Source organism: Diorhabda sublineata, chromosome X (genome assembly GCF_026230105.1).
Source record: "Diorhabda sublineata isolate icDioSubl1.1 chromosome X, icDioSubl1.1, whole genome shotgun sequence".
NCBI lineage: Eukaryota > Metazoa > Arthropoda > Insecta > Coleoptera > Chrysomelidae > Diorhabda > Diorhabda sublineata.
The window spans coordinates 2,003,690-2,026,998 of NC_079485.1; the positions used below are offsets into that span (position 1 = coordinate 2,003,690).

A 23,309-nucleotide genomic window follows, 5' to 3' on the forward strand; every position below is an offset into this window, starting at 1 on the left:
AATCTAGTTCGAATTCACTGATTATTGATTTTAGTTTTTTGTCATAATTTCTATCCTTATTTACTTGTCTACCTCCTGTCTGTACATGTTGTCATCGTTTTTATCCACGTTTGGAAGACCAAGTTGCCCGTTTTTCGTTAACGATAACCAATACTGTTTTACATTGATGTTTAAGTTTAGAGGTTATATAACTTGTTTATGGAGGTCCGGAGCACCATTTTTTTATATTCTTCTGGTTATATTCGTGACTCCTTGCTACCTAAAGTATTGTCCATGATATTTGCGTCGTTACCCCAGAAGATCATTGAATAAACAAAATATATGATTCACTTAATTCCTTCAACAAAGATACAGAACATGTCTCTTCAACGGCTGTTTACCAATAACACTAAAATGTATTTACTAATTTTAGGTAGACGTAGAAAACCAACTAATAAAAATAAAAAATCTAGTTCCCGTAAACGACCAGCAGAAAATGGTAATGAAGACGGGGATCCCAAGCATCAGAAATCAGAAACACAAACAGTTATAAAACCAATCAGCGGTACGATTTACGATAGACCTCGTATAGCACCGAAAATCAAGCTTCCTGTACCGAAAAATGAAGCGAATAAATACGCTTACAAACCAACAACGACAACAAGAGTAGTTCATAAAATTGAAGATGATTACGATAGTTACGAAGACAACATAAAATTAAATAACAAAATGGAACAAAAGCAAAAACTTCCAGATAATAAACCTAGAGGACTAAATATAAAGGATGATGAGAAAGTATCGGACGATTATTATTATTACGATTATTATGATGAGGATTCAACAAGCAAGGAAAAAGATACCGCACAGAAAGAGTCATATTTATCCACTAAAAAAGAAAATGAAAAACATAAGAACGAAGATAACACAACATCTTCTACTACTACATCTACAACCACAACTACTACCACACAAACTCCACTTGTAAATGATGAATCTGAATTAGAAGAGCCCGTAATAATAAGATTAGTCAAAAGACCTTTCGTACCGAATAGAGGAGGAAACCAAAACGCTGTTAAAAGTAGTCGTCCAGCGGGCTCTCGAGCTATAACACAATTTCTAGAATCAAGTACACAGTTAGATGTAGTTACGGATACCGAATATGAAAAAGATTTTAAGCCTATGATAACAACGAAAGCACCTGAAAAGAAACATTATGTAATTGAAAATTATATGTACAAAGATAATACGGATGTAAGAACGCACCAACCTGCTAAACCAACGTATAAAAATTCTCTTGATATTAACGTTGAAGATTATGATGTTACACTTAACGATGCTCTTAATCCTACATTACCAAATCTTCCAGTTCGTAGTTATCCAGCAGGATTTGGAGTTTCTAACGATTATTCTTACAATAATTACCAAAAAAGTAACAAATTTTCGCCCGAGCAAACGGCTTCTACTGCAACTACAAACTATTTACTTAAAACTAGACCTCCAAGATATGAAAACAGACAAGTATCGTTAGAGAAGATAGTTAGAGAACCACCAGTACAAACGGCAGCAAATTTTAGAGGCTTTTACAGTGTCGTAGACGACTATAGACCTAAACAAAGTCAAAATACTTACAGTTATTATACACGATATTGAACGATGCTCAAAAGTCATGCGGAAATCAATTTAATTTATAATTATTTATAGTTAGGGAGACTTATTTTTTAGTGAACATCGAAATCATCCCATGACTTTTAGGTTGGTTTAGTACAGAGAATTATTGATAAAAGCTGGAAGTGTATGAAAGTAATTGCTTATTTCATCTTTCAAATTTGTGAAATTAGAAAGTCTGTAACATCTTTGTTTTCATAGTTTTATTTTCGATTGAATGAATGCTTTTATTTTTCGTGTAGTTTAATCTATAGTGTGCGCTAGACGAATGGCACTTTTTCCAATTCCAAGTGCGCTTTAGAGTGATAACTAAACACTATAGAGAGCAAAATTCAATTGCTAATACCAAACTGAAAAAAAGTATAACTTGATTAGTTGCATCAACGATACTTATCCTCAAATATATAGAGTCAAAAAGTATTTTTAAATAAAAAACCATATCTTTAGGTTTCGCCCTTATTCGATAAGTTTTCCAATTTCATCGGTGTAGAATTTCAATAGTTTGGTAGCAAAATACTTTGAATATGATTTCTCTTTTATTTCAATTTTTTCCATCAAAATATTTGGAAAACAACGAAAGAAATTATACTCAGACGCTGAGAGTTAGAAAGAAGGAGAACGACCGCTGTAGGAAATAATGTCCCAGAAATATAGAAAAAATAAGTGGGACGAGTTGACTCGATGAAAGCGGGCTGTTGAGAGCCAATTTGAACTGATCTATTAACGTTTAATATAAGTGAGATTAGTTCGCATATAAAAATGAATCACGATTTGTACAAATCTTCAGGGGTAGGCGGGCTAATGCTTTGGCACGGAGCAATCGTTCTCCTTCTCTTTAACAATAATAATAATTTGTTTATTCTCTTTCTTTGGACAATATTATATTTACTTATATTAAACGTTGATAGATCAATTGAATTTGGCGCACAACAGCTTTTATTGAGACAATTCATTTATTTTATCCATATTTCTGGGACACTATTTCCTACAACGATAGTTCTCCTTCCGTCTTACCACCATGGTGGTTGCATTCAAACATCTCAACCCTAACCAAGTACAGGCAATTTTTAGTGAGTTATGTGTAGGGTCTGACATTGACCAAGTATAGGCAATTTTTGGTGAGTTATGTGTAGGGTCTGACATTGATCAAGTATAGGCAATTTTTGATGAGTTATGTGTAGGGTCTGACATTGGTTGCATTCAGAGGACGTAGCGCTACTGATGCTTTGTTGTTCTTTGTCAATTGTTAATTTCTGGCATGTGTAATTTAATATAGATGCTATTTTATTTGCTTTTATTAAACTTAACAAGTGTTAGATTATAAAGTGGTAGTATTTTGTATAGTTTCTTTTCATAGAATTATGAGGTGTATCCATCAAGTACCAACTTTTTTATATATAGAAATGGAAATTATAATTTAAATCAAAATGATAGAGAATAATTGATGGAGCTCCTATTCATTTTGTATCCTCCTTTTTTCAATAATTCTAAACTGTTTGATGATTGATCACCGATGTCTTGACAGCTTACATCAATTTTATCTGCTTCCATTGTGATAGACCGGACACAGCGAGGCATATCTTTCATAACCAAATTTACACCACGGAAATTTTAAATTCACGTCCCGATTTGTAATCAAGACTAGTTGGATAGTCGACTCCACTGATGCACAAACTTGCTATTTTACTAGCGATCCAACTTCAGTCATAGTTTGTATTGACGATTATGTACAAGTCGAAAAATGTAGACAAGAAATCGAAATTGTTCGAAGATCATGCACTGACTATGACGACTTTGATCCGACCACCCATTTATGCTCTATCTAGGTGACCAGCGGACCTTCGTATCGTTCTTCTAAATGTACTGACTCCGCTTACTAAACTTATAACAAGCCCATTCACGGTCCCATGTCAGTTTAACTTCGAATTACAAATCTGAACGTGAATGCTCAGCTTTACAGCATCCTCGCCGTAAACGGCACGAATTTCTCTGTTTGTTTCTGATGTCTTTTCTATAGTGAAAAACAAAAGTTTGTGTTATTTGTTAGGAAATATTAATTATTTTGAAACTTCTATTTAACAAAAATGTAACACCATATGCCGCGTATAAAACGTAAGTTGGCGCAATCGAATTAATGGTTCTTAAAATATCATTATGAACACCCTGTTTATTGTGAAAATGGGAATAGGATCAGTTCCGCTCATTTCAATACTCACTTGAATTGGAAAAATGTTTCCTATACCCATTTTGAGTGTGAACAAAAATTATTATTTCTTATTTTGCATTATTTAATGCCAATACATTCTACTGAATGTCGAATCATATTTGAATCCATAGTTAGAAGGGTATCGTATCATTTGCAGTTGAGACTACACTCCACCAACAAACTCTTTAAAATATGACTTGACTTTTGTGTTTATTATTATTATTATTGTTGGCTGTAATAGAATGTAATCATACATGAAAGTGTTCTACAATGTGAAGATGTAATTTAGTTTTTTCTTATTTATAATGGTATACAGTTTCAATCTATTTTCTGAATCAAACGACTGCTGTCTGAAAATGTATTTAAAGTGAATGTAACTTTAATAAAATTCTTCATTTAACTCGAATTGTAAATAAATTTGAAACATTTTCAATTTTGTTGTTGTTTTATTTGAAGAAATTTGTAACACATAATTTGTTAGAAAGTATAATAGAACATATAAACCTTTCTTCCAGCTCTTTTTTTCTCTATGTTTCCATTAATTCTAAGGATAAAGTGGCAGCTTGATTTCCAAATAGCAGTTACCATTATTTTTCATCGTTAAATATTATTACATAAGAGGAAGTCTAGAAGAAAATACAACACAATAAATTAAAATCTAGATTAACTAGTTAATACCAGAACCTGTTTATGGATATATTTCTACGTTACTAATAAAATTCTTATTTTTCGTTTGTAGGTTTACCACCATTGTTTATTTGGAGTAAGATATGATTTCCTATGTGCCAATTATACAGCTTTTGATCAAACTTTATTTAACTGTAATTTCGTCTCCAACGTAGACTGTGAAAATTCCAAGAAATTTTGGAATAGGTAAGAATATGATTATTCAAAATGTATTTGTATTAACTGCAAATTAAACTCAAAATTTATTTAAAACATCTCAAGTCAATGTTTACTCTGTTGAAAATATTTATGACATATTTTAATAATTAGGAACGATGAGCTCTACAAAGCAAAAAGTACTACCCCTCCACCGATTGTCTATACTTTTTATACTCAATCCCCGCCTGTATATACACAAGGTTCTTCCATTCGAAGAGTACCACAACGACGTATTCCTGCATCAGTTCCAGTAGAAACACCTGCTCAACAAATACCAACTCCAGTTACGCTATCTGATAATGTAGCAGTTGAAGTACCTTCAAATCTTCCACCACAACCAGCTGTAGTGGAAATTCCATTGGAACCAAGAAGACGAGTCCGACCGCCAATGCGTGTTAGGCCTTATTATGATTATTATGAAGATTACGATGAACCTCCTAGGTAATTTCAAAAATTTATCCATAAATCTACAAATAACATTTAGATCCTAAACCTGGCATTTCACGATACTTATCTACAAGGAATTGATTATATTCTTTTATTTACTAGCTTCCCTATACTGAGTGATCGAGTATTTGGCATTTTATAACGAAACTAAAGCCTAAAATTTGATCAATGCAACATTACAGGTATATAAGAAAAAGACCAAGGCCTAGACCTCTCTACGATGACGACGACTATGAATATTATGATGACCGGTTCTATAGAAGAAATGAAGGTAGAAGAAGAAGGCCATATGACAGACCAATTAGAAGGTACAAAGGTAGAAGAGATAGATACGAGGATGAAGAATATGATGATTACGTGGATGAGGAAGATTCAGGTAACGTAACAGTTTTCAAAAACAAAAGCTTTTTATCAAATTCCATCTACTTCAATAACATGTGTAGAATAAATAAATATTTTAAATGAAGTTATACGAAAAACAATGAGTTGATAGATAAATAACATAGTTTCTAAATTCAGTTCTTGTTGTATATTTCAGACAGAAGAAAAATTAACAGAGGGAGTGCGATGTCTGGAAATACTCGATATTTCACTAAAAGGAAACCATCTAGGGTATCCCAAACTTCTGGAAAAACCAATAGACGGCCTATAGTTGACGAAGAATATGAAGATTATGATAAGAAGCCTGCAAATGGTTCACCTAGAAACCGTAATCCCAACAGGCGGCCAGCTTACGAGTATGAAGATGTTGATTTAGAAGAGATAAATCAGAAAACAAATAAAAAAAGTGGTACTTCTGAAATCCCTCTTGACGAATCTAAAACAATTATTAAACCTAATAGTGGTACTATATTCGATCGACCAAGAATAGCCCCAAAAATAAATCTTCCAGTACCGAAAAATGTAGCTGAAAAATATTCTTACAAAGCAATGTCTTCCAAACCAACAATCAAAGAAGTTGATAATTCGAACGAACAAGAAAATGAAGGCGAGCAGGATTCTCCTATTAAATCAGATCAGTCAAGTAATGAAGGTCTAGATGTTACAACAATAAAGGGTAGTTTTAAAAGAACTTTGATTTCAAGGAGACCATCCGATGGAAAAGTCGTTAGATCAACTAAAAAGCCCTCTACAAGTGAAACAGAAACAGAAAAAGTTGATGAAGAAATTCAAGAAAGTAAAACTAATACGCGACAAATGGCCATCAAGACGAAAAATCAACCATATAAAGAATCTGTAGAATTATCTGAAAGCAGTAAAAAAGAAGTGAGACGTTTAGAAGGTCAAGATCGACAACGAGGAACGACTAAATTTAACAGTATATATAAGACCAGGCATTCTTTAAGCACACCAGAAGCAAGGGAATTCGACAATTCAAACGATTTCACCGACATTGACGATTCAATTAATGAAGCGTAAATAAATTATATCCTAAAGTTGTTCTCAGATTGTTTCAATCACTTTTTTATTCCTTTCCCACAGCGCTGTTCATTTGATGCAAATGTAAGCCATTAATCTCAGCCTTTTTTATCCATTCTTGAATTCTAGATTTCACTAGGTCCATTTGCAACCGTAAAATCATATCACCTTATTATTTTCTCTAGACTATTATCTCCAGGTGTTTCCTTAAGAATTCTAGCAAGCATCGAGCAAGAAGAATCCGTTCCATAATTATCAATGGAAGCACTCGATACTTTTCTTAGGTTCTAGTTCTACAACTAGGGACAATTAAATGATAAATGAAATTGTAGGTAAGGTTTGTCTACTTATAGAATGGTTGTATAGTATGCTCAAAACTAAAAATTAAAAAAAAATTGTTCACATGCACAAACAAATACCAAAATTTCCATTGGCAAAACGAATTTCAGATAATTTGTTATCCTTACTGTCATTTTTTGAATGTGCCATGATACGGGTATATATTTGTCATGGATTTCATGTTTATATGTAACTTTATTTAACAACAAGTAGGTACATTATAAATTGGAAGATTTTGCTTTGAAGTAACAAATGAGTATAAGACAAAACATAACAGATATATTCAAGTTTACAAAATATTTACATAACTAATATGTTACAAGAAATGAACAAGGTACTAATCAACATTTGTCTATTTAAATATCTACCAAATAATGACTATGATTATTTGCACAGGTGATTTTATTTAATAAATCACTTTTCGATTGTAGCGAAAACATAAAACACAAATAAGATAATGTTCAATCAAAACATAACAAAATTGAAAAATCTAAATACTATTACCGATTAAAATTAGAAATAATACCTTACGATTCAATAATTCACTGTGTACGAAAGTCTTGTCTGTTTGAGAAAGTGTTAACAGAATTAAATTTCTTTAGTGAGTAGTAACCTTTAAACTAAAACTTCGACTTATCCTTTGATTTGAAGGAACCATCTTAATAACTGAGGTGTAATAATAAGTATAGCGTACTGTGACACTAACTGTTCATTGCCAAATTTCCTCTTCATTAAATATTAGAAGGAACAGAAGATGGACAAAACAAAAGTAATTGTAAATTAAGAAACTGTTTGATTGATGTATCCACCAAAATAATTGCTTAAACTTAATATTTTGATTAAATTTAGATTAGCAGAAACTTATTAAGCAGTGTATCGCCAACACTAATTTGTAAAATTATTAATTGAAAACAGCTTTCGAAATGTTTCGATTGAATATGTCTTTTAGACAAAAGTTAGCAGTATAAAACATAAATATTTTATATCCAAATAGAAGATAAAACTAAATACAATAAAGTTCTGATTGAACTGAAAATAAATACAATAAATTAAATAGATTCCTATTCTCTAAACTGATTACTAAATATTTTGCATTGATACAGTTTAAGCAGAAATTAAATAAATGCTGGAACAATATTTGACAGTTTCATCTGGTATTCCAGGACCTTAATTAGTACAATACAATTTTTCAGTGACTGCATGTATTACGATGGTAACTACAGTAGTAAAAATTTTCATGCACACTTGGAGACTGCAATATGCAATATTTGATAAGTGATAGAATATGTTGAGAGAAAGTACAAAATGGATAGAAACTAAAAAAAATGCATGGAACTCCAGAAAAATTTGAGAATCGTTCAGTGCTTTTAAAGGAATCTTAGATTTTTAGAATTCTCGTTGAACACCTGAATTTAGGATATCGACTACATGAAATGACAAAATATTTGAACCAAGGAATCTGATGATTGAAGTATGAAACTTATACTTTGAAGGGAACAAGAATGTATTGAAATTTAGTACAAATCAGTTAAATGGAATCTCATTCAAAAATTATTATAAAAAAGTATTGTGCAATTAAATCAATTTTTTTTGTTCCCTAGAAAGAACAATGTCTGGCTTAGGATTTATGACACACTTTACAGATTTCTTCCTAAACAAATAAGGAAAACTAAAAAATTGTTTTATTCATGGAGTATTGCTTAAAGTAAAGTATTAACAGGTAACTTTCATAAAAATAAAATAAACTGATATGTAGATAAAACTTTTGATGAAATCAATTACACACTACTGTTTCACACTACAGGATATTTTAATAAAAAAGTGGATAACCCGGTATTATATAAAAAAGAATAAATCATCCTTAGAACATCACCATCACAGGGACAATACTATATATTTCTGGGGGTTTCCCATGGGAGAGCTCCTCGTTTCTTATTATATACTAATAATCTAGTTACTAGACCTAACCAAATCTTCAAAACTACTTAAGAATGCCAAACTTTAAATTGGTTCAGTATTGTTAAACTATGAACGAATATACGAAGCCATTTCATTGCTTTGGCATTCCTTCAATAATTCATATGGATAGATCTTCTTTCAGACGAACCAATGGTAGAATAAATTTAATTTTTGAAAGGTAGACAAATGGATATCTACATTATTTTGTTACATCTAGGAAGTGAAGTTTTTGCAGCTCAATGGTTCATTAGTGAACAACTAATGTATACTTTCAATTGTTGTTAATTATTACAATATTATTCTTTCAGTCAAAATGAGTTTTGATTTTAGATGGATTTAGAATCATTTGAATCAGGTATGTTTTTCTGCAAAATTTCATTGTGATATATCTTATGAATAAAAAACTTGAGCTGCCAAAGACAAGTCCTACCAACAATATAAAAATAGTAAAATGAAAAATTGATTATATAAGTTCAAGATAAAAATAATATAAATTTGTAATTTGCAATAATATATGTATCTGATAATTGACAGTTCTTTATTAACAATCTTTATCTTAATTATGGGTAATTTTGTTATAAACCACCTTCTCAAAAGAATTGACAAGTTTTTGGTGCAGTCTTATTTCTGAACTGAAGTTAAGTTTATTCTACAAGTTACTATTTCCATCAGTATTGGTATTACTTGTTATAAGCTATTTGAAAATATCGACGATTACATTATCCTGCAGTGCAAAAAAAACACAAAATAAAAAATTACATCTACGTCAAGCTTTTGTTTGTGTGATCGATAATATTATTAATCAGGTCAAAGCTATACCTGTTTGCTCTCGGCTTTACTTAAACTTATGGCTAATTCTAGATCAGCCTGCTCCTGCAATTGCCTTTTTCGTCTATCTTCTTCTAATTTAATACTTTCTCTAGCAGCCCACGCTAACTGTTGGTCCTCACTAAACGTTTCAGTAATGGTGGGCGCAGAAGCTCTACCACTAGAATCAACAAATGGATCGCTACTAGGTAAAGGTACTGATTGACGACCATCCAGGCCAAAAGGGTCGAATTTTTCTTTTTCTTCGATCTTCTTAACAGGGGCTGGCTGCTCGTCATCGAATGTAATGTTACAAGGATCCTCGTACCGATAATTTTGAAATGGGTCATCGGTAAAATCGAGAACACTAGAAGACTGTGCTTGGACCTTTGCAATCGGCTTATCATTAAACTGAAGAGGATACATGAAGATTATTAAGGCTGAAATTGTTAGTTAAGAATTGTTAGTGGGGACCCTGTGTTTAACGGCACCTGAAATTTTAGTTAATACTTGCTACTACATCCATAACATCATGCATGTGCTGGATTGCTAAAAATGCAAGCATATAAAATGATAAACTGAAAATATGAATTTTTTATATATTTTATCATGTGCTTTAATGTTGCATCAAACTAAAATACATTTTATATACTAATTTATCATGTGCTTTAATGTTGCATCAAACTAAAATACATTTTGTATACTAAATTATCAAATTCAAATAGTTGAGAAGTAATTAGGAATGACACCATTTGGTGGACTGGAAAAGAATTTGAAAAGTATCAGTACTATTGTGGAGAAAAATTCTATACATTTTGGATTGTGTTTTAAAATGCATTTTGTTAAATAAATATTTTGAATCACTCATTACGGTGCTGTTTACTTATTTTATTATTGATTAGCTTGATACTAAACTCATTGTAACAATAACAAACTTGCCAACATTTGGGTTCTAATAAATTATGGTAAAATTTGACAGTTTAAAATTAAACAAGAATTTAATATAAAGTTCATTTTTGTATGATGTTAACAGCAGTTGTAAATGACCTAAGCATCAATGCAACATTAAATAATTTGTTTCACATTTTGACTGATATATGCATTTTTGTTAAACCCAAAATCAAGTGACACTTGACTACATGGATAAGTCATTTTATTATAGAGCCATTAAACACTCAATAAAATTGACAGAAAACAATAAAATATTTCGTATATCTTTACTATCTTTACTTTAAATCAAATCAATTTGAAGACAGTTGTGAAAATGTTAAAAAATATAACAGATAAGCAATTTGCTTTTCTATCAATGTTTTGTTTTGTACACTATTTTAGGCTTTTAAATAAAGTAATAAGAATAATATTAAAGACTATTCATGTTCATAGCAATTTTTTGTATTAAAAAAATAATAAACGCAGGGCCAATAAAAAATGTTAGAATAAAATGAAAGCATACCATGAAGTTACTGGAAAAGCCACAAAGTAAGTGGCTTAGAAATGGATGGGTTGGGATTGATGGGAATTGTAACTGGGTATAATGTACCAAAGGACAGCGGTGCAGGCACTACAACAATTAATTTTGATTAAACAGATAATTGAAAATAAATATATAACAATTTTCTCCATAGAAAGTTACGGTCTTTTTTTCAGAAATATTATAATACACAGGTACTCATTTTTTATTATATAATTAACTATGATTCACAGATCAACTAACGAAAATGACATTTTAGTTTATTCCCTGTTATATTAAATTGATATTAATTTTTTTTGATAACTGATACATTGGTATATACATTAAAACTATGTTCATATCCATGTTTCTATTTCTCTTCTACTCTTTCATGATTATTAACGTAATGAATTACTTTGTTTGTTAGCATTTTTATATATTTTTTGTGTATTTTCAATCATCTCAGCAAATATTAAGTCTATACAAAACAAAAACATTTTATTTCAGTAGTTACAAATATTACTTCAGTTGTTAAAAAGTTACTCAAAAACTCTAGTGTCCTATTATGTCTACTTGCTAAAAATTATCAACGTCGATAAACAATGTTTTCAAACTTTTTGTTTTGTACAGATTAAATATTTTATGAATTTCTTAAAATTCCAGAACATCAAAAAGTATGAAACTTAAAACCTGTTTAAGCTTAGACCAATGGAAAATAAAAAAAGAAGAGAACTTCTAAAACTACTAAACTTGATCACGTGTTATATTCTTTTCATCCTATATTAATTTGATAATAAGTTACTTTTCAATATTCATGATTTTAAGAGAACCTCTAAAGATAATTCAAATGTTACCTAAAGTATGATAACTCTACGAGCTTAAGCAGTATAGCACATTGAAATATTATCTGCCTTTTGTTACTCTTAATACGAATATAAATAATAATTGATAATAAATTCTGTGAGCAGTTTTTGTTAACATTTATCTAAATGCATGAAGCTTTATATTTCAAAGTTAGTTACAAGTCGTTTTCCAACACAAACTAACTTAATATTTTTGTTTACATTGCTCTTCAAATTACTAATTTTTTCAAATCCACATCACAAAAGTCTAAAGTAATATGTTAACTAAATTATATTCTTGAAGGTTTTTAAATTAGAATGGCAAAATACAAACAAAGCATCAGTATTTGGATTTGAATTATACGAGTACTTTATGCAAAATATGAATCACCTTAATTTACACTGAACAACAAATAACAATTAAAATGTACATTATATGCTCTTAAGGCATACCTTAGCATCAAAATCCGAAAAATCAGCAAATCCACCTCTGTTTCCGAAAGGATCACTACCAAAGGCGTCAGCTTGTTGAGATTTTTTCATGTTTGGTGGTTGTGGCCTAGGCGGAGCAGGTCGCGGCGGAGGGTTTTTACTCTTCTTAGGAGGTAAAGCGGGACTAGGACTGCTGGGTCGTGGTGGAGCCGAACCATCTCTTGTTGGTGCATGCAATATTGCAAAAGGATCACAACCAAATGGATCTTTATCAGCCTAAAATAAAATTGTAATTATGGCTTACGTCCGAATGCTATAAATATAAATATAAAATATATATAAAATATAAAATGAATGGAACAATTTATGACCTAAATTAATGATATCAAATTACCTCTGTGGTTAGGCACATCATCACATATGGGGCAGTGGTTTGGGGTACTAAAACTAGTCTGAATACCACGAGGAACAATCTCTCGAAGGTACAGAGACTGACCTGCATAATGTGGAACTGGGACCATGAAATCATGCCTAACAGCTGCTCTAGAAGTGATTATAAATCTCCCACCTCACCTAAATAACCTAAACCTATATAACGACCAAACCTAGGACATGCCTCAGGATGATGCATTGAAAAAGTTTAGCTTTAAGAAAAAAATTACCTCAGTACTAAGCTGTAGAAGTAAGTGGGATCAAAACCAAAAATTCTGAAAGCATGGTGAACACACCACACATTTTTCAAGCAGAAATTTATGCAACTGAAAAATGTGTTCAGTTCAATCTAGAGAGGAAGTATTGCAAACAGGAGATCATCATCCTGTCCAATAGCCAACCAGTCATTAAAGCTTTGAGCTCAAATATCATGAAATCCAAACTCGTTTGGGATTGCCTAGGCATTTTAAACGAGCTAGGCAAAAAATAAAGTTACCCTACTATAGATTATGGGATACACCAGAGTGAACGGAAATAAAATAGCTGATAAGCTCACTAAAGCGGGGACAGACAAGCCCTTCATGGAACCTGAACCTTTTTGTGGTATCAGCTACAAAACAATATAAAAAGCATGGAAAAGAAGGTAGATAAAAGCAAACCCAATTATTGGAACAATCTACAGGGGATGAGATAGATAGATCCTTTGGGTCTCAGTGTTTAAGATACCCCAATATCTACATACATACATACTACATACCTCTGTGGTTGCAGATTTATTTTGTGGATTATCAAATGCATTAAAGGGATCATCTTGTCCACTATTTGTCGAAAATGAGCCTCCAAAAGGATCCGAGGAGAACGTATTCTAAAAATAAATTATGGTAATGCCAGGTTTCATTTCAAATAGTATCATCTACTTACGTTCGTTTCCGAAAATTTAACAGAGAACTGATCATTGGAAAAAGCATCCTGCTTCTTGAAAGGATCTGCAATGTAAAGTTATTCTAAATATGTATTATTAATGTCAGTAGACAGAGCTTACCGTTTTGAAAAGGATCTACATCAAATCCAACAGAAGAATGACCATTTTGGTTACTGAATGGGTCAATATCAAATCCATTCTAACACAAATTGAAAAACATAAGAAACTATTAATAGCTGGGCTTTATATTAAATCTTGAATGAAAATATTTTAGTTTTCATTTTTTGGATGTTTTCAAAGAATGGTAAAATGAAATTTTCAATAGAAATAGAATTAAAAATATCTAATTTGTTAGGCATTCATATAAATACATGTAAAGTGAAAATTTTACCTGAGTCTTTGTTTCTTCATCCAAAATCTTCTTATATTCAGAATTCCTAAATTCAGGTTTGATTTTAAGTAGACCGTCGGGTATTTGGGAAACATCATTTGTCTCAATTGTGGAATCACATGCTGAAATAGCATCATTCATTTGTCGTGTTTGTTCTTGTAGTTGTGTTATCAAAGCTTTTGCCTAAATAGAATGAAATGTTACAATATACGTTAGAAACCATTTTAAAATACAATGTTGTCACTCTATAGAAGTGATCTTTAAACAAATCAAGTTTCTCGAATTAATGTCCTTATTTAAACTAACCTAGACATACTTTTTTTATTTTTGTACTAGTCTACATCACAATTAGAGCCACCGTTAATATCTCCAAGTTCATTTGGTATATTTTTAATAATATTAAGAAATTAACATAAATATTAACTATGTTGGATATGGATAATGGAAAATATTCTTACCTGACTGATACTCAATTGTGTATCTTGTAAACTCAGAGAAAGAGTTTTCAATTTATTTATACTTTCTGCCTTTTGTTTTTCTAAACGTTCTTCTTCTGCACGAAGTCCTTCTAATTGTTCTTTTTTACTATTCAATTCAGTTTCCTGAGTTTTCACCATTTCTGCTTGTTCTGCAGCTTGAACTCTTAACTTGTCAACCTATAACGAAATCAGTTATTTACAATAAATATATCATCTATTTTGATAACAATAAACATTGGACACATTTGAATATTGGAAGATTCAATTTTTTTAACTACTACTAAAATATCTTTCCTGATGAAGAAAACAAAATCTGCTGAAGTTTGAGTTCTTAATATCAATATTTTAGAGGTACCGCATCGTGATTTTCAATTTCCCATAAATTACAAGGAATTTTTTTTTTGGGAAATTTCAATGTATTTCAAAACATTATTGTATAGTAACGAGGAATAGATATTTTTGTAGGAAATTAAACGGCCTACTGAAATAATTTTTCGTCAAGTCAACTCGGTTAAAAGCCAAGATAAACCTAAAATAATATATGATGACTTTCACAATCTTTTATAGTTTTTTACAAAAAAATGTCTTGAATACATAAAACAACATATTTTTCGTGATTTTTCCCATTTTTACTTAGCAAATATATTGAGAAAAACTAATGTTATAAAGCACGATTCGAATGAAAGCGTTGTAAACTGATTTCAAATGACAAATAATTAAATAATAAGACATAATCGCTTCAAAAATCTTTACATTGAAATCAGTTTTCAACGCTTTACAAAATCGACAGGTTTACAAAATACATTTTCACTGCATCTTTTTCATAGCATGTTGTTAACTTCTAAAAATTATGTACAATAAGTTTGGATAGTAATAAGGAAAAAAATTTTGACCTAAATGAATGATATCAAATTACCTCTGTGGTTAGGCAAATCATCACATATGGGGCAGTGGTTTGGGGTACTAAAACTAGTCTGAATACCACGAGGAACAATCTCTCGAAGGTACAGAGACTGGCCTGCATAATGTGGAACTGGGACCATGAAATCATGCCCAACAGCCGCTCTAGAAGCGATTCTAAATCTCTCACATCCACTCATAGTACTAGAAAGGGTGACAGAAAAAACATCACTTAGAATGTTAGGGAGAAATATCTAAATAATGTCCAAACCTAGGACATGCCTCAGGATGATGCATTGAAAAAGTTTAGCTTTCAGAAATAAAATTACCTCAGAGAATCAGATTTAGAAGATATTGAAGATTTGGAAGATTACAATGGAGCTCTTATAGTGAAAATACCACCTTTCACAAAAACAAAGATTCCTAGATCATTTACTGTATCAGGTGAATTTAACGATATTTGCAAAAAGTATATAAATCTTCGCCCATCTCATGCTAAATGCCTATCATTATTTTTAAATTATCAAAATGGCAAATGTACTATTCAAAGAGTAGGCATTAACAAATTATCTTCTATGGGAAAGCACATTGCTATGTTACCATTTGCGTTAGCGCAGGAGGTGACATTACAGCAGTAAAGCAGTTAGGCGGATGGAAATCAACCAAAGTTGCGGAAGGTTATATAGATGACAACAAAACCAATAAAAGAAAAAGAGGAAATCAGTTTTCAAACGAAATTAACAAACATTATACTAGCTCTAATTACAATGAAAAACCTTGTACCAACTCTAGTGCCGGTCCAAGTCCCATGATTTTCAATCAGACACAGATGACTGACAAAGTTATCCCTGGCATGAATTTTAACAATTGTAAAGTAACTAATAATAATAATTATGTAAGTAAATAAACATAAATTTATTGTGTATTAATAACGTTACCATTAATAAAAAATAATGTTCATTTGAAATGTATTTTGGATTATTTTAATAAACTTATATACTATTTCACTGCATCTTTTTCATAGCATGTTGTTAATCTCCTAAAAATTATGTACAATAAGTTTGGATAATAATAAGGAAAAATGGCACATAATGTATGATAATCTGAGAAATAATTCACTGGGTTGATTATAGTTCTCGGCAATGATTAAAATGAATAAAATGGATCATCACTTTAGCAACAAATTTAAAGCAATTACTATTTGTCAAATAAATATAGTTCTGAGTTTATTATATTCAACAGTAATACACTAAACACTTAAAATGACAAAGCAATAGAGCTGCTAATACATATCTCTCCATTAACATTATTACAATGGTAATGAGAAATATTAAATTCATTCATTTTGCATGTCATTTATCCTCAAAATGGGAACCAAAGTTATAAAGCCGAAAAGCATGCAAATGTCCAGAAAAAAATTTAAACCACATACCTTTGCTGACTGATCTTCAAACTCTTTATTAACGCTTTCTATTTCCCCATCCACCTGTGATTTCTAGCAAAAAAATCAATGCAACATGCCATTCTAACTAAAATTGTGCAAAAAATATTCAATGGTAAACAACACCTCTATCCTTGCAATTCAAACGTATATACATATATATATTCTATATACAATTTAATGTTATTAATCTACTATGCGGCAATGTTATTTACAAATGAATTAAATTACTTTTCAATTATTAGAGAATGTTGAATGACAAACTTCTGCCAAAAATTTTGATAAAACTCTAGCGAAATTACCAACTACAATATTTTTGGTGGATCTTTCTTAAGTATTTTTTAGTAATGGTGCAGTAGAAATTTTTTATTCAAGCATTTTTATACAGGCATTAGCCATTCTAAGGAGCAATACCAATGGTCCAATCAATAAGAAATTATTAAATATTTTAATAAATTCATAACTTTGCATACAAAAACAGATGAAACAGGTCATACACAATGCTAATTTTTACAGTTTGTAAGATAATATTTCAATTTGTATCAAAATGATAACATATGCTGATGATATAACTCTAATAGTAAGGGAATGAAAAAGTCTTAAGGACATAAAAGACTAAATTGTAAGAGAGGCAGGTAAGATGATTGAAAATAAGATACAAGAAACAGTAAAGATAGGTGACTATCTTCGAAGTAGTCGGCACCTTTAAATACTTTGGAACGACTGCAAAAGCACAAAGAATGAGACAAGACAAATAATTCATGCAGGATATAGGGCATCCAATAAGTACAAAATCATAATGCAGAGCATGAGAATAAGCGGAGCAACCAAATTAAGAGTCTACGAGACTGCGATAAAACCAATAGTTACATATGCCACGGCAACTATGAGACTAACAAATATGGACAAAGAACAACTAAAGATATATGAGAGGAGAATTATTAGGAAAATTCATGGACCAGTAAAAGTTGGAAATAATTAGTATAGAGAACTTACAAACTATGAAATTAAGAATATATTTTAGAAAATGAGGATATAGTAAACACAATTAAAGCAAAAAGAATACAATGGTACGAACACATCAAAAGAATTGAAAAACAACAGGGAACAAGGAAAATTACAGATTGAAGACCGAGACCAAACAAGAAAAGATTGTCAGAAAGACCAAAAAAATAGATGAGAAAATCATATTGTACAAGATATTCAAAGTCTAGGAGTACGTGACTGGAACAAACAGATGCAGAACAGAAAGAATTGGAGAACAATAGTCAATGCATCAAAAATATATGTTAAGCTGTAATTAAGTAGTGATAAAATCCACAAAAATGTGGGATCAAAATAGCCCAATCTGAGCGGCTACAATTCTAAATAGAATGTATATATAAATATTGAAAAATGAGCTGGTTTTGCCCAAAACCATTAACGTATTACAATCAATTAGTTACTGGGAATTTACAGAAGTCCACTTCAAAATATTGTAGAAATTATTTTTGTTCATAATTTTTAGTAGTATAATGTATTAACATACATTTCAAAATAAACTATTAAAATCATGTTGACAATCCACCATTCAGATTGAAATTTCCCTTTTCTAATAAGACAAAAAAAAAACTTGTAATACCAATATACAGAATGGGTTGTTTACCATTAAAACAAGAAAAAACAAAACTTTGCTTTCAAACGTCTTCATTGTTATTCATATATTACACCATGTACATTCCCCAAATCTAGAATGTTTGGCATGATTCTATATTTTCATATCAACTAGTTTCATCCTACCTCACCAGATATTAATATACAACTAATAACAGTGCTCCAATAAATATTTTTAGGGAAATTAAATTATGATTGTCAGTTTTAACTATACAGTTTTAAATACAGTTATTGAATTTCTATATGTTACAATGCATTTATATGACTTGTTATAACCTCATGTGTTAAGTTGTGACAAGTTTGAACCCAAATATATTTGTTAGTGTGATACTATAGTCGCTTTAGTGATATCAAATAACATAGATCTTGAGCAATGCACCAAGTTTCACTTTGAGCTAAAAAAGTAACAAGAAAGCCCACGAAAAATTATTCTATCTCTAGTGATGATATAGTAACTTTTTTTATATAGTTGAAATGAGTCAGATAAAAAAGATCTAAACATTTTGGCCTTAAAAATGTAATAAGCATATTTCAGTATTCAGCTTTTCTTTGCTTCAACATGTCATTAACCAAAAATCTTTGTTTTTATTAACAAAGTGTTTAAAAAAAGATAATGATAATAGTCAATGTAGTTGGAGGAACCAAAATGCATCTTGCTGGACAGGATTGATATATAGTATTAGATTAACTTAACTTTAATGGGGATGAATTTATATCTTTTATTAAATGAAATCAAAGTATACACAAATAATGCAAGAATACATTAATTGAAAAGATCCATTTTAATATTAATTGTAAATTAGAAGAAATATCACGTTAATATCTAGTTGAAATGAATAATTAGAATCGAACTAAATGATAATTATGAACAATACCAAAAGCAAATCACAAATCAACTATGTTCAAAAACAATAGAGATATAACAACAGAAACATTAGCAAAGCAAAAGACTACTTAAAATGAAATGTACATCATTAGTACCTGTGCTTTCAAATCATTAAGTCGTTTTTGTGCTTCTCCTTTCTGATTTTCTAATTGTTTCAAAGTAGCCGCCAAAGTATCTAATTCACTTTGAAGACTCTTTATTTCTCCACTCTTAATTTTGAGGTCAGCCTCTTTCTGTGTAATATCTGTCTCTAATAGTAATTTTTCTCTAGATAGTTCTTCTATATCTTTGGTAATCATGTCTAATTCTGGATTTGAGTACCTAGTATTATTATTTTCCTACAAGATAAACATATGTAATGAAAAAACATGATGTATATTTATTAGCTTTTGATAAATAAATAAACTTCGCATCAAAAATATTTACCACAAGGCCATCTATTGGTTTGCTATTACGAAAACTGGGAGGTACCATTTCAGCTGTTAAAGTGACAGGAGGTTCAATGCCTTTTAAGCATCTAGCAATCAGCCACATAGCCAATGCAAATTGTTCATCGTTTAGTTTACCAATTTGTTTAATATCACAAAGGGCCCTACAATTGGATATTGCCAAAATTAAAGGAATTAATTACACATTTTGGTATTTAAAATGAATAATTTTGTAATATAATTTAAGTCTTTAGTATTAGTCACTGATGGCTGAAACAATCTCATATATGAGATATCTTCATAATCATTTTTTGGAAGAGTTCATGTAAAAATTTATATTGTTATTTTCTACTAAAACTATTCATTAAATTATAAAAAATTATCTAAGTTTTGTGGAATTAGATATGGATGAAATACTTACCAGATATGAGCTAAAATTGGTTGTGGTACTCCAGACTGCAAAAATATATCTTTAATTTCATGTCCATTCACAAAACCGTCCTTGTCAATATCACTTTTCATAAAAAGAGCATCTGATTTATCTTTTTCTTCATTGGATACTACCCAATTCAGAAGTGGTGGTATAGGTGCCATATGAGAAACTGTTTTGGTTGGTATGGGAGATATTGATGTTGGTATTGTCAAAGGCGGAAGATCAGTTTTTACAGCTTCTTTATTTTTAGCCAAAGTGCTTGTTTTTGCAGATACTTGTTCCAATAGTTCGGGAGGTAAAGTGGTAGGAATAGCATACCTATCAAGAGCTTTGTAAACTAAATGCATAGCCTAAAAACATGGGTATTCTTAAGCAAGTGAAATAGGAGTGAAATAGATCATGATATTTTTCTAGTAAAGTGATAAGAGTTAATATATTTGACAGGAACATTTGAAACAGTTTACTCACCACTACAAATTCATGCCTGTTTAGCATACCATCTTTATCTTGATCAGCTAGATCCCAAATTTTTCCTAAAGTTAAAAATGGTAGTTTTGACTCCATTAAGAGATTTTTGACCTGAAAATTTTCATTTTTTAACAAATTTCCATAGGACATGTTCATCTTATTTACCTTATTTCCAGGGATTAGTCCGTTTGCGGGTTGCAATGAATCAAATAGCTTATCATATTTATCTCTTTCTGAAGGTTTTATAGTCCAGTCTACAGATGTTTGTATGTTGGATGTGATTAAAGAGCTTCTTGGAGGTGGAGGTTTAGAAGGTTTAGGTAAGGGAATGTCTCCCTGAAAGAAAATTTTTATTGAAATTGATAGTAAACAAATAGATCTCTTGGTGGATATAAAAGTTGACAAATATATTCATTTTCACAATTCAACTTTTTAGAGAGAAGTAAAACATGTAAAAATATTTAGTTAGATAAAATTTTTACATGAAAAATATATTATTTGTAATATAATATCAGAATAAAGGAAAAAATATCAACCTTATAGCGAATGGTTCCTATTTACTTATAATTTGAAAAATACTTTGAAAATTGAGTTTGTAAAAGGTATGTGTCATTATTTTAACAAGTGCATGTGACAAAGGTTTTTATGTCATATCCCAGGTGCAAAGAAGTGGATACATTTTAATAAAAATACCCATATAATGACTTAAATGAATGATACCTTACCATTTTAGGAGGTGGAATATCCATATTAATATTGGATATATTCAAATCATGTCCATTTTGAACCAAAGCAACTAATTTCAAAGCAATGAATATTCCTGTTTTATCCAAGCAACCTCTCCCGCCAGGATCTGACATGTCCCATATTTTAGAAAGAATAACATCACTTAATCCAGACTTCTTGAGGAAACGAGCAGCTTCCATACCACCAACGGTTCCATAGCCTTTTGGATCAACCTTTAAATTGAAAATTAAATCAACATCTATAATGCTCATTTTAGGTATTACACAAATATTTTATAAACTCAATATCCATCCTGCTATTAATTAAGCCCCTAAAGACTGGAAAAGTAATCAATAAATTAAAAAAATGGTATATTAAAAAAACTTACCACATTGTAATAAGCTTCATATATGGCACTATTATTTCCTGCTACCTGCAAGCAATACATAATTTTGTGAGACAACTAACTAAATTTGTTCATTTAATGGATGATTATGTTTGCCACAGTACCTTTTGACTGAGCCATATCTCATAACTGATTGATATGAATGAATAAATGTAATTTTTTAAGTGTATACATGTTTTGTCATCCAATTCATTTGTAGATTATATTGTTCTAATACATATACTAAAGCAATCACTTTACATTTAATGTAGTTTAGGTTTGACTGCATTCAGTTTTTTTAAATTTAAGTTATTTGAAGAGTAAATCTCAGATTTTCTCCTTATCATACTAGTAATATTATGACCATTTAAAATTTATTTAGAAGCATAAACAATTTCTAGAAATGTATGTATTTTAAAATCCTTAATAGATCCATTTGTTAATCCCAGATATTTGAAAAAGTAATAATTATTACATAAATAAAAACTGGTTAATTTAATCACATATTGGTTCTGAGAAAGTATATAAATGTATACTTGTTTAGGCAATCAATTGTTCGAATTAAATCTATTAAATGGTAATTTTATATTAAACTCATGAAATAATAGTTTTAATGATTGATTTGTATATTAAAAATAATCAATAATTACATACCCATGTCTCCTTCATTTAGAAGTTTATTAATTTACGCACACAAATATTGAATATTTAACATGTTCTAATCACGATCAATGCTAATATTGTAAATATTTGAAAACCGATAATGTATTTGTACTATTGTTATTGATATTTTGAAGTACCTATCTGTTTTATCGTATGTCAAGGGTGTGACAGAATTTTATATTTATTACCTAACGTACATTACGAGAATTTGTAATAAAAATACAATAAAGCTACGAAACTATGCTACTTATTTGAAGTTTGAAAAATTTTGTTAGTTTCATACCGCCCACTATAAGACATAGTCATCAATATTATTACTAGACTTCAAAATACTATTTAAATCATAACGAGTTAATAGACACTAGTTTTCTATATTTGTAGCGTAATTCCAATAAATAATTTACATACTATACACATACATTGTTAAAAATTACACCTACCTGTGTAGGAGACGGCAACGCAGCCATCTTTTCGAATATTACTAAAAAAATTCTGATTGGTCACAAATTCAACCAATGACAGAAAAAATCAATAATTTCTTATTCTTTAATATAACAAAATAGGATCATTCCTAATGAATAAACTCAGCTATTGACACTAATTATTCCAAATGACAAATCTAAATGCACAATTGAAAATTTGATAATTACAATATATTTTAGAACTATTCAT

At 30.2% G+C, this 23,309-nt stretch overlaps 2 protein-coding genes across 12 annotated transcripts in view; one reads left to right on the forward strand and one right to left on the reverse strand.

The window, feature by feature from the left end:
- Positions 1–6,624, forward strand: part of LOC130451609 (uncharacterized) — a 43,258-nt gene extending 36,634 nt beyond the window's left edge. For 2 of the 3 annotated variants that reach the window (XM_056790744.1, XM_056790743.1), the window contains one exon: positions 413–4,283. In XM_056790744.1, the coding sequence (XP_056646722.1) occupies positions 413–1,629 (1,217 nt within the window). In that variant the 3' untranslated portion in view covers positions 1,630–4,283. Of the gene's footprint in view, positions 1–412; positions 4,284–4,589; positions 4,724–4,846; positions 5,177–5,364; positions 5,559–5,720 lie in introns of those variants that run through there. The other variant, XM_056790742.1, reaches the window with a different exon arrangement.
- On the reverse strand, positions 4,282–23,171 carry LOC130451608 (epidermal growth factor receptor substrate 15-like 1). 9 transcript variants are annotated; one of them, XM_056790732.1, is made up of 17 exons: positions 23,074–23,171; positions 21,978–22,018; positions 21,589–21,822; positions 21,029–21,199; positions 20,864–20,974; positions 20,384–20,745; positions 19,961–20,126; positions 19,630–19,872; positions 16,987–17,049; positions 14,634–14,831; positions 14,176–14,358; positions 13,905–13,983; positions 13,784–13,848; positions 13,620–13,727; positions 12,452–12,706; positions 9,719–10,117; positions 4,289–4,476 (listed from the first exon to the last, which is right to left on the reverse strand). In XM_056790732.1, the coding sequence occupies exons 1-17, from the start codon at positions 23,102–23,104 to the stop codon at positions 4,438–4,440; spliced, it is 2,748 nt and encodes a 915-aa protein (XP_056646710.1). In that variant the 5' UTR covers positions 23,105–23,171; the 3' UTR covers positions 4,289–4,437. The 9 variants fall into 9 exon arrangements, with proteins under 9 accessions (XP_056646715.1, XP_056646718.1, XP_056646710.1 ...); XM_056790733.1 differs by having other exon boundaries at positions 21,978–22,022; positions 22,629–23,084; XM_056790737.1 differs by lacking the exon at positions 16,987–17,049 and having other exon boundaries at positions 4,282–4,476; positions 21,978–22,022; positions 22,629–23,084.
- Positions 23,172–23,309: the final 138 nt, after the last annotated feature.

Excerpts from the sequence above, each read along its gene's own strand:
- LOC130451608 (XM_056790732.1), bottom strand. The coding sequence starts at position 23,104 with ATGGCTGCGTTGCCGTCTCCTACACAGGTAG. Across the intron at positions 17,050-19,629 it reads TTAATGATTTGAAAGCACAG|AAATCACAGGTGGATGGGGA; the intron begins GTACTAATGATG and ends TTTTTTTGCTAG. Across the intron at positions 13,728-13,783 it reads TTAAATTTTCGGAAACGAAC|AATACGTTCTCCTCGGATCC; the intron begins GTAAGTAGATGA and ends ATTTATTTTTAG.